The sequence below is a fragment of the Somniosus microcephalus genome, chromosome 1, assembly GCF_052327205.1.
Source record: "Somniosus microcephalus isolate GS21.2 chromosome 1, FLI_Smic_1.0, whole genome shotgun sequence".
In the NCBI taxonomy this organism is placed as follows: domain Eukaryota; kingdom Metazoa; phylum Chordata; class Chondrichthyes; order Squaliformes; family Somniosidae; genus Somniosus; species Somniosus microcephalus.
This window is the reverse complement of record NC_140987.1, coordinates 81,870,285-81,882,325: the sequence shown is the minus strand read 5'-3', so window position 1 is coordinate 81,882,325 and position 12,041 is coordinate 81,870,285. Positions and strand designations below refer to the sequence as shown.

The following is a 12,041-nucleotide window of genomic DNA, read 5'->3' as shown; positions in this document are numbered from 1 at the left end:
ATAGCACGGTCGATGACACTGTCCATCACTTTGCTGATGATTGAGAGTAGACTGATGGAGCGGTAATTGGATGGATTGGATTTGTCCTGCTTTTTGCGGTCAGGGCATAACTGGGCAATTTTCCACTTTGTCAGGCAGATGCCAGTGTTGTAGCTGTACTCGAACAGCTTGGTGAGAGGTGCAGCTACTTCTGGAGCACAAGTGTTCAGCACGACAGCTGGGAATTTGTCAGGGCCCATTGCCTTTGCTTTATCCAGAAACGGCTGAGCACAATGGATATCACGTGGAGTGAATCGGATTGGCTGAAGACTGGCTTCTGTGATGGTGGAGACCTCAGGAGGAGGCGGAGATGGATCATCCACTTGGCACTTCTGGTTGAAGGTTGCAAATGCTTCAGCCTTGTCTTTTGCACTTAAGTGCTGGGCTCTGCCATCATTGAGGATGGGGATATTCATGGAGCCGCCTCCTCCAGTTAGTTGTTTAATTGTCCATGACCATTCACAACTGGATGTGGCAGTACTGCGGAGCTTTGATCTGACCAGTTAGTTGCGGGATCGCTTAGCTCTGTCTGTAGCATGCTGCTTCTGCTGTTTAGCATGCATGTAGTCCTGTGTTGTAGCTTCACCAGGTTGGCACCTCATTTTTAGGTACGCTTGGTGCTGCTCCTGGCATGCTCTTCTACACTCCTCATTGAACTAGGTTTGGTCCCCTGGCTTGATGATAATGGTAGAGTGAGGGAAATGCCAAGCCATGAGATTGCAGATTGTGGCGGTATACAATTCTGCTGTTGCTGATGGCCCACAGCACCTCATGGAGGCCTAGTTTTGAGCTGCTAGATCGGTTCTGAATCTATCCCATTTAGCACGGTGATGGTGCCACACAACATGGCGGGTGTCCTCAGTCTGAAGACGGGACTTCGACTCCACAAGGATTGTGCGGTGGTCACTCCTACCAATACAGTCATGGACAGATGCATCTGCGACAGGTAGAGTAGTTAGGACAAGGTCAAGTAGGGTATTTCCCTCGTGTTGGTTCTCACCACCTGCCGCAGGCCCAGTCTGGCAGCTATGTCTTCCGGACTCGGCCAACTCGGTCAGTATTGGTGCGACCGAGCCACTCTTGGTGACTCTTGTTCATTATCATTCTGCATGAAGGTGCACATCTACAACACAATAAATGTGACAATGGAACAGTCAGACAATAACTTGGATACTGAATTCCACAAGAGCTTGTTTAAAGGAGCACTGTGATGTATGCAGGAGCTGGCAGTGTCACAGAAAACAATATTACGATTCTTCCAATAATTTACCATGATGTGTGTACTTCAGTCAGTACTAATAAAAAAGCCTTAAGATGACAATTTACATACATGGCTCTCAGTAAAAAGCAAGTTACAGAAAAGCCTCAATTTGTCCCATGCTTTTTCACTAAAGAAAATATTCTCGTGTTTTTGTGAAAAATACTTGTTAAAATCAACCAAATTGAAGTCCAAATCAGGGTGGTGAGTGACTTGGAGGTAAAATTCCTGATCACAATCCAATGGATCGTAATCCATGCCCATCATTCCTCCAACTTCATGTTTGAATCTCTCCAATCAGGTTTCTGCTCCTGCCACAGCATTGAAATGGCCCAAAGTCACAAATGATATCCGCTATCACTTTGACCATGGTAAATTTCCTTCTTGCCCTCCACGACCTCTCTGCAGTCTTTGACTGCAGTTGACTACATAATCCTCCTCCAATGCCTCTCCTCCATTGTCCAGCTCATGGGACTGCCCTTACTTGACTTAGTATACTTGACAGTCTCAGGATACAGGGTAGGACATTTAGGACTGAGATGAGGAGAAATTTCTTCACTCAGAGGGTGGTGAACCTGTGGAATTCTCTACCACAGAAGGCTGTGGAGACCAAGTCACTGAATATATTAAGGAGATAGATAGATTTCTAGACACAAAAGGCATCAAGGGGTATGGGGAGAGAGCAGGAATATGGTATTGAGATAGAGGATCAGCCATGATCATACTGAATGGCGGAGCAGGCTCGAAGGGCCGAATGGCCTACTCCTGCTCCTATGTTTCTATGGGACTGGGCTCCATTCTTACCTATCAAATCTTAGCCAGGGCATCTCTGGATAGGACTTTCCTTCCCACCCTCACACTATTACCTCTGGACTCCCCCAACCATCTATCCTTGACCCCCTTCCTCATCTACATGCTGCCACTTGGTATCATCTACAGACATGGGGTCAGCTTCCACATTTACAGTGATAGCACCCAGCTCTATCTCCCACAACCTATCAACCCTTCGACTATCTCTGCTGTCAGACTGCATATTGGGAAGACTGAAGCCATCACCTTTGGCTCCCCCCACCCCCCATTACAAACTCCATAGCCTTGCTGCTGATTTCATCCCCTTCCCCAGCCACTGTCTCAGACTGAACCAGCCTGTTCACAACTTGAGCGTCCTATTTGACCCAGAGCTGAACTTCTGACCGCATATCCTCTCCATCACAAAGCCTGCCAATTCAAGCTCCATAACATCACTCATCTCTACACCTGCATCAGCTCATTTGCCACGGAAACCCTCATCTATGTCCATCACCCCCAGACTCGATTATTCCATTGCTCTCCTGGCTGGGCTCCTATTTTCTATGCTCTGTAAACTTCAGCTCATCCAAAATGCTGCTGCTCAGACCCTATCCTGCACCAGATTCAGCTCATCCATCACCTGTGTTCAGAGCTATACTGGCTCGTGGTCCCAACAAGGTCTCCAATTTAAAATTCTCATTTTCAAATCCCTTCATAGCATCACCTCTCCTTTTCCCAAACCACCTCTAGCACTACAACCCTCCCACCACCCCCCATAACTCTCCGTTGGTCCACCGCAGGCCTCTTGTACTTCGTCCCCTCCCTTCATCTCACCAGTGGAGGCCGTGTTTTCAACTGCATTGTCCCACATTCTAGCATTCGCTCCCCAAACCGCTCACTTCTCTCTCCTCCTTTAAGACCCTCCATAAAATACATCTGTTTAAGTTTTTTGTCACCCCTAATATCTTTTTTGGATCAGCATCCATTTTTTGTCTGATTATGCTTCTGTGAAGCACCTTGGAATGTTTTACTACAATAACAAGTATTTATATAGTGCCTTTAACATAGTAAAACATCCCAATGCGCTGCACAGGAGTATTAGAAGACAAAAATTGACACCGATCCACATAAGGAGAAATTAGGGCAGGTAACCAAAAGCTTGGTCAAAGAGGTAGGTTTTAAGGAGCGTCTTAAAGGAGGAAAGAGAGGTAGAGAGGCGGAAAGGTTTAGGGAGGGATTTCCAGAGCTTAGGGCCTAGGCAACAGAAGGCACAGCCACCAATGATTGAGCGATTATAATCAGGGATGCTCAAGAGGCTAGAATTAGAGAAGTGCGGATATCTCGGGGTGGGGGGGTTGTTGAAGGAGATTACAGAGATAGGGAGGGGCGAGGCCATGGAGGGATTTGAAAACACGGATGAGAATTTTGAAATCGAGGCACTGCTTAACCAGGAGCCAATGTAGGTCAGCGACCACAGGGGTGATGGGCGAACGGGACTTGGTGCGAGTTAGGACACGGGCAGCCAAGTTTTGGATGACCTCAAGTTTACGGAGGGTAGAATATGGGAGGCCAGCCAGGAGTGCGTTGGAATAGTCAAGTCTAGAGGTAACAAAGACATGGATGAGGATTTCAGCAGTGGATGGATATGTGGTTGGCAGCTCATTTCAGAGTCAAATACCAAGGTTGTGAACAGTATGGTTCATTCTCAGCCTCACACAGATGTTAGGGAGGGGGATGGAGTCAGTGGCTAGGGAATGGAGTTTGTGGCGGGGACCGAAAACAATGGCTTCGGTCTTCCCAATATTTAGAAATCATAGAAAATTACAGGACGGAAGGAGGCCATTTCGGCCTATCGTGTCCACGTCGGCCTAATCCCACTTTCCAGCTCTTGGTCCGTAGCCCTGCAGGTTACAGCATCCCATGCGCACATCCAAGTACTTTTTAAAATGTGGTTAGGGTTCCTGCCTCTACCACCCTTGCAGGCAGTGAGTCCCAGACCCCCACAACCCTCTGGGTGAAAAAATTTCCCCTCATATCCCCTCTAAACCTTCCACCAATTACTTTAAATCTGTGCCCCCTGGTTTTTGACCCCTCTGCTAAGGGAAATAGGTCCTTTCTATCCACTTTATCTATGCCCCTCAATTTTATACACCTCAATAAGGTCTCCCCTCAGCCTCCTCTGTTCCAAGGAAAACAGACCCAGCCTATCCAGTCTTTCCTCATAGCTAAGATTCTCTACTCCTGGCAACATCCTTGTAAATCTCCTCTGTATCCTCTAGTGCAATCACATCTTTCCTGTAATGTGGTGACCAGAACTGCATGCAGTACTCTAGCGGAGGCCTAACTAGTGTTTCATACAGTTGAAGCATAACCCTCCTGCTCTTGTATTCTATGCCATGGCTAATAAAGGCAAGCATTCCGTATGCCTTCTTAACCACCTTATCTACTTGGCCTGCTACCTTCAGGGATCTGTGGACATGCACTCCAAGGTCCCTTTGTTCCTCTACACTACTCAGTGTCCTACCATTTAATGTGTATTCCCTTTCCTTGTTAGCCCTCCCCAAATACATACCTCACACTTCTCCGGATTGAATTCCATTTGCCACTGTTCTGCTCACCTGACCAATTTATTGATATCTTCCTGCAGTCCACAGCTTCCTTCTTCAGTATCAGCCACACAGCCAATTTTAGTATCATCTGCAAGCTTCTTAACTGGAGAAAATTTCTGCTCATCCAGAACTGGATGTCGGACAAGCAGTCTGACAATTTAGAGACCGTGGAGGGGTCGAGAGAAGAGGTAGTGAGGTAGAGCTGGGTGTCATCAGCGTACATGTGGAAACTGACGCTGTGTTTTCGGATATGTCACCAAGGGGCAACATGTAGATGAGAAATAGGAGGGGGCCAGGGACACCAGAGGTAACGATGCGGGAGCGGGAAGAGAAGTCATTGCAGGTGATTATCTGGCTACGATTAGATAGATAAGAATGGAACCAGGCGAGTACTGTCCCACCCAGCTGGACGATGGTGGCGAGGCGTTAGAGAAGGATGGAGTGGTCAACCGTGTCAAAGGCTACAGGTAAGTCAAGAAGGACGAGGAGGGATAGTTTACCTTTGTCACAGTCACAAAGGATGTCATTTGTGACTTTGATGAGAGCCGTTTCAGTACAGTGGCAAGGGCACAAACCTGATTGGAGGGATTCAAACATGGAATTGCAGGAAAGATGGGCACAGATTTGGGAGATGACAACACGTTCAAGGACTTGAGAGGAAAGGGAGGTTGGAGATGGGGCAGTAGTTTGCAAGGACGGAAGGGCCAAGGGTTGTTTTTTGAGAGGCGGGGATGATGACGACGGTAGATTTGAGGGAGAGAGGGGACAGTACCCGAGGAGAGAGAACCGTTAACAATGTCAGCTAACATGGGAGCCAGGAAAGAAAGTTGAGTGGTTAGCAACTTGGTGGGAATAGGGTCGAGGGAGCAGGAGGTGGGTCGCATGGACAAGATGAGCATGGAAAGGTCATGAGGGGAGATTGGAGAGAAACTAGAGAAAGACGTGAGTTCAGGGCTAGGGCAGGGGGGAACCTTAGAGGAAGTTTGGCCCAGTGGGCTAGGGAAAAGATGGGAAATGGCAGAGGCAGCTGAATGGATGGTCTCAACTTTAGAGACAAAGAAGTCCATGAGCTTCTCACACTTGTTATCGGAGGTGAGGATGGAGGAGGCAGGGGAGAGAGCTTTCAGAAGACGGTTAGCAGTAGAGAATAGGAGCTGGGGTTTATCTTTACATTCCAGAATGATTCTGTTGGAAGAGGATGTGGGTGGCGAGCGATACAAGGAAGTGGTCAGAGATGGCCTTATCTGCGATTGACTCGATGGGACTAGCGAGGCCACGAGAGATGGCAAGCTCAAGGGGGTGATCGTTAATATGGGTTGGGGAGTTTACATGGAGGGGGAGGGAGAGATTAAGGGAGGATAGGAGGCTAGTGAACTCAAAGGAGAGAGAGCATGATGAATTGAGATAGAGGTTGGTTGAAATTACAGGATGAGAAGTTGTTCGGTGCAGAGGCTGAGGGAGGAGAGCAGTGAAGATATCTCAGTAATAAAATTTTTATGGTACTTGGTGGGCGGTAGAGAACAAGAATTTTAAATGAGAGGTGAGAGGGGTGGAATAAGGTGAGATGCTCAAAAAGGAGGAGCTATACAAATTCAAGTTCTTCTTGCTACTGCTTCTGGACAGCACAAGGGCCGGATCAGCCTCACCTAAGGCACACAGTTAAACAACCAGTCAAGCAAACTCGTCTGTTTGGGCAAGGAACCAGAGGACAGCAACCTTAGAGCCATAACCCAGTAAAGTCATCACCTTCAGGAAAGGAAGGGAGAATGTTGGATGGCAAAATATTTAATTGAAATCTTAATACGCTCTTGCTGTTACAGTCTGCACCAATTTAGTAATTTATGCATTAAAAAATGTGTATTATCCAATTTGATTAAACAAAGTAAATAACAAAAGTTGGAATTTGGTGCTAAAAACTGAAGGATTGGAGAATTTGAATTAAGCAACTTTGAATGGAGAGTAGATTGTACCTTCAATGTGGTTGGATGGATTGTAGGTCTCCACCATGCTGTAGCATGACCCCATTTGCTAGATAGCATGCACTCCAAGAAAATAGCATGATACGCTCATTGTCATGCTCCACTTTAAAAATGTTTCTAATCCTGACTCCCTCCTTTCCGGAAAATAGACTCCTTGTTGGGTGTAGTTCCAGGAGTCAGAACCCGGACTACGTTTCCCCTCCTTAATTCAGACTCCTGTAGTCAACTGTAATATCAGTGGAGGTCAGCTAATTCTGGGACACACTGGAGGTGCCCCTCTGGTCTGTATGGCTCAGCTGTTCATTTATACTAGCTGAGCCCTCGAGGGAGCCAGCGCCGATCTTTATTACAAAATGCGCTTACTTTTGTTTTGAAACCAGTAGTCCTGCATTTGACACAGAAATCTACAGAGCGAGTAACAATGATCACTGGGTCAGATTAAGTGCAAGTTAAACCAATCTTGTTTATTCAGAATCATATGGGGGAGGGCAAGTCAACCCACATTAAATCTTGATACACAGTGTACGCAAGACACTTGCTATAGCAGTATCTTAAGCACAATGTGTCATCGTATACTGTAGTGACATACTATATTAACATGTCATCTTGTGATGCCTTTCAGGAATTGCAAGGTGGTTTCAGTTTGGATTCTCGGGGTAAGTGCAGAACAACCCATGTTGAGTCAGCTCTGGGTTGGGAGCCGTTTTTATTCAGACAGAAGTATAACTACAGACACCAGAAATCACTGTGCAGGGGAACTACTAAACTGTCACTTGTAAATTATCTTTGTGAAGAGATTACCATATGTGAACAATGTTAAATGTAAGGCTGAAGAATTGACCGGGCAAGACAGTTTCTAAAGAAGTAATAACTGAAATAAAAACATGGTAAAAGCACATATGAACTAGTGCTGAACAGTCATTAACTAGTGCTGAACAGTCATTAACTAAGAGCATTGCAGAATTAATTTAATGGCTACCAAAGGTTTGAAGGAATTGTTCATTTTAGAAAATAAAAATATCAATAAATTCCAAATATTTTTCATTTTATGCAAACAACCTCCAAACCCTAATTCGGTTACCTGCTGTTACAAGTTATGGGTATTTTTTTTTGAAAAAACAGATTGTTTGCTTTCACCAGTGAGATGATCTCTGAAGACAGGTTTTCAAGACATATTTCTTATGACAATTTAAGTCTCATGTAAAACAACACCGACAATTAAGTAGTCTCCTCTCCCAAAGGGGTAGAGCAAACCAAGCCACAGACCTCTTCCAGATCACTACTAGTACTGTTCTGTATCAGCGTACAATGGGACATGACAGACACTGCTGTTAATGACTTTTGGAGATGTAATATGCTGCACCTTGCATGGAATTCCACCCAGCAGCCTGCCCAAGAAATGTGGAAACACTTTACAAGTTGTAGCAAGCACACCGGAAGCAAAACCCATAACTATCTAATTGGAAACTGAACACTCTTACCAAGCTGCCCGGTTATTGTAAATTTAATTTGAGTGACACCATCTTCAGGTGATCTTTCCTCATCAGTTACAGCTGTATCTTTCTCTTCTTAAGCAGTCCCTCGGAACCGAGGAGGACTTGCTTCCACATTAAAAATGAGTTCTCAGGACTGATGAGTCTAATGCGGGACCTACAGTCTCTGTCACAGGTGGGGCAGATGGTGGTTGAAGGGGCTGGTGGGTGGGGTGCTTGGGTTGACGTGCGCTCCTTGCACTGCCTGCTCTTGGCTTCCACTTGCTCCCGGCGAAGAGACTCGAGGTGTTCGGCACCTTCCCAGATGCTTCTCCTCCACTTTGTGCGGTCCTGGACCAGGGATTCCCAGGTGTCGGTGGGGATGTTGCACTTTTTCAAGGAAGCTTTGAGAGTGTCCTTGAAGTGTTTCCTCTGCCCACCTGGGGCTCTCTTGCCGAGCCGGTGCGCTTGTTTTGGGATTCTCGTATCGGGCATGCAATGTGACCCATCCATCGGAGCTGATCGAGCATGGTCAAAGCTTCGATGCTGGGGATGTTGGCCTGAGCAAGAACACGGACGTTGGTGCGCCTATCCTGCCAATGGATTTGCAGGATCTTGCGGAGGCAGTGTTGGTGGTACCTCTCCAGTGCTTTGAGGTGCCTGCTGTACATAGTCCACGTCACTGAGGCATACAGCAGGACCGGTATCACTGCTGCTCTGTCGACCATGAGCTTAGTGCCGGGTTTGAGGTCCTGGTGTTCAAACACTCTCTTCCTCAGGCGACCGAAGGCTGCACTGGCACACTGAAAACAGTGTTGGACTTAGTCGTCGACATCTGCCCTTGTTGACAGTAGGCTCCCAAGGTATGGAAAGTTGTCCACGTTGTCCAAAGCCTTGTCGTGGATTTTGATAATCGGGGGGCAGTACTGTGTGGCAGGGGCAGGTTGGTAGAGGACCTTTGTCTTACGGATGTTTAGTGTAAGGCCCATGCTCTCGTACGCTTCGGTGAAGGTCTTGACAATGGGTTGGAGTTCGACCTCCAAGTGAGCGCAGACGCAAGCGTCGTCTGCATACTGTAATTAGACGACAGAGGATGGGACGACCTTGGATCTGGACTGGAGGCGACGGAGGTTGAACAGTTTCCCGTTTGTTCTGTAAATTAGCTCCACTCCAGCAGGGAGCTTACTGAGGGCAAGATGGAGCATTGCAGCAAGGAAGATCGAGAAAAGCATTGGTGCGATGACACAGCCTTGCTTGACCCCGGTTCGTATGTAGCTCCACTCCAGCAGGGAGCTTACTGAGGGCAAGATAGAGCATTGCAGCAAGGAAGATCGAGAAAAGCGCTGGTGCGATGACACAGCCTTGCTTGACCCCGGTTCGTATGTGAATTGGGTCTGTGGTGGAACCGTTGGTCAGGATCACGGCTTGCATGTCGTCGTGAAGCAGGCGGAGGATGGTGACAAACTTTTGAGGGCAGCCGAATTTGAGGACACTCCATAATCCCTCACGGTTGACAGTGTCGAAGGCCTTTGAGAGATCAAAGGCGGCCATGTACAGCGGTTGGTGCTATTCCCTGCATTTCTCTTGTAATTGACGTGCAGTGATGCAGGAGATCCAGCAGCTAGCCAACAACCACAACATGCGTGGATTTTTTAAACGCAGTCAAGACCATCTATGGCCCAAGCACCCAAGGCCCTACCCCACTGCGGGCCAAGAACGGAGAGGTACTCATCAAGGACAGAGAGGCAGTCAGTGCCTGCTGGAAGGAGCACTTCGAAGATCTCCTTAACCACGACTCTGTCTTCGACACAAGTGTCCTCAACTCCATCCCGCAGCATGCTACCCACCACCATCTCAGCACAACCCCAGCCCGGCATGAGGTCGAAAAGGCCATCCGACAACTGAAGAACAACAAGGCCTCAGGAGCAGATGGAATCCCCGCCGAGGCACTAAAGCATGGCGGAGAAGCACTACTGGTGCGAATTCATGAACTCATTTCTCTTATCTGGAAGGAGGAGAGCATGCCAGGGGAGCTCATAGATGCCATAATTGTGACCATCTTCAAGAAAGGTGACAAGTCCGATTGCGGTAATTACAGAGGAGTTTCCCTGCTGTCTGCCACAGGAAAAGTCATCGCAAGAATCCTCCTCAATCACCTTCTCCCAGTGGCTGAAGAGCTCCTCCCAGAGTCGCAATGCGGATTCCACCCACTAAGGGGCACAATGGACATGATCTACAGCTGTATACAGAATGATTAGACAACTGAAAAAGTTGGCTTGCCAACGACTGAAGTAAACGTAAAGCATTTTCTAATTTTCATTGTACACGGTTCCTCTCTATTCCTCTATTATCAACAGGTACCTCTCTCCTGTAACTAGGTAGGAGGTGGGAATGGTTTTAGCTATAGATATCTTCAAAGCCCTTGCAAATACCTCCCCTAACAGGAAGTGAGGTTTGCTTCTTCCGGACTATTCCTCTCTTTCCCCCCCTCCCCTCCTCCTCCTCCTAAATTCAGCAGACACTTTTATCTACTGCAGTTGCATCAAGTGCCCCAGTCGTCAAGATGCAGCAAGCTCTCCCAATGAGGGACATTGATTCGGAACAGCAGCCAAGCCTAGAAACCTAGACGATGGCACACCAAAATGTTAGTTAATCTCTGCCACTGGACCACCTTTGCCAGTACCATTTTTAATACTGGGCTATGTCTAGAAAAACATACAACCAATTTTTTTTTTATAACACAAGGGCAAATTATATCCTGATATCACACACACGCGTCTGCCGATCCTACTTCCAGCCCCAAACCAACTGGAGCAGCACTTTCAAGAAAAGTTACTGAATGCTCAGGTCATTCGCGCTCGGAGCCCGTCCTCCTTTTCCACATCCCCCGATATTAAAGTTATATTCACCCCCGTGCCTTTTACCTGCTGGTCGGGATGCTCCTGTCGCTGTGCCAATGGCCCCGTGCCCCATGGCTAGGTTGTTGCCGTGACTCTGACAACCGGGCTGGGGCTGGTGCTGCAGCTGGAGGCCGCCTGCCCCCGGTTGGCTGCAGTAAGGCGAGTTCATGGTGTTGCCGTTCAGTCCTGACCTGGATCGCGATCGCGTCCGAGGAGGTTCGAGCAGAGGGTGCGGGGGGAACCTGCTCGCACTGCCAGCGCCCCTGTCCCACGGTTCCAGCCGCAAGAACACCTCCGAGCCCGGGCTCCCTAGCGGCTGCCTCCCGCCGCCTCTGCCACTTCCCGCTTCCTGGTTGCTCGAGGGCCGCTGCTGCTCGGCGGATACCCTTTGGTCGCGGCCGGCGCCGCTGCTGCCGTCTTTAGGCGAAGGCGGCGGCGGTCCGGCCCGCGGCCTGGGGTAGAGGCAGGGCTCCTGTGCCGAGTGAGAAGTTGAGGCGATCGGCATTTGCTGCCGGGAGGGGGTAGGGGGGGGTGGAGGGGGTAGGGGGGGGTGGGGTGGTTTGGGGAGGGTGGGGGGGTGGGGAGAGAGGTGAGGGGGGAGAGAGGGGAGGGTGGTGGGGGGGAGGGGAGAGAGGGGAGGGTGGTGGGGGGGAGGGGAGAGAGGTGAGGGGGGAGAGAGGTGAGGGTGGTGGAGGGGAGGGTGGTGGGGAGAGAGGGGAGGGTGGTGGGGAGAGAGGGGAGGGTGGTGGGTGGGAGGGGAGAGAGGGGAGGGGGGGGGAGAGAGAGTGGGGAGAGAGAGTGGGGGTGGGAGAGCCCGAGGAGAGAGAAGCGGAGAGCCGGGGAGAGAGAGGCGGAGAGCCCGAGGAGGGGGAGGGAGAGAGCGGAGAGCCCGAGGAGGGGGAGGGAGAGAGAGCGGAGAGCCCGAGGAGAGAGAGAAGAGGCGGAGAGCCCGAGGAGAGAGAGAAGAGGCGGAGAGCCCGAGGAGAGAGAGAAGA

At 49.1% G+C, this 12,041-nt stretch overlaps 1 protein-coding gene across 2 annotated transcripts in view; it reads right to left on the bottom strand.

Moving 5' to 3' along the window:
* Window positions 1–11,562, bottom strand: part of rnf38 (ring finger protein 38) — a 271,228-nt gene extending 259,666 nt beyond the window's left edge. For both annotated transcript variants that reach the window (XM_085983718.1, XM_085983721.1), the window contains exon 1: window positions 11,071–11,562. In XM_085983718.1, coding sequence (XP_085839844.1) covers window positions 11,071–11,551 — 481 coding nt within the window. In that variant the 5' untranslated portion in view covers window positions 11,552–11,562. The remainder of the gene's footprint in view (window positions 1–11,070) is intronic.
* Window positions 11,563–12,041: the final 479 nt, after the last annotated feature.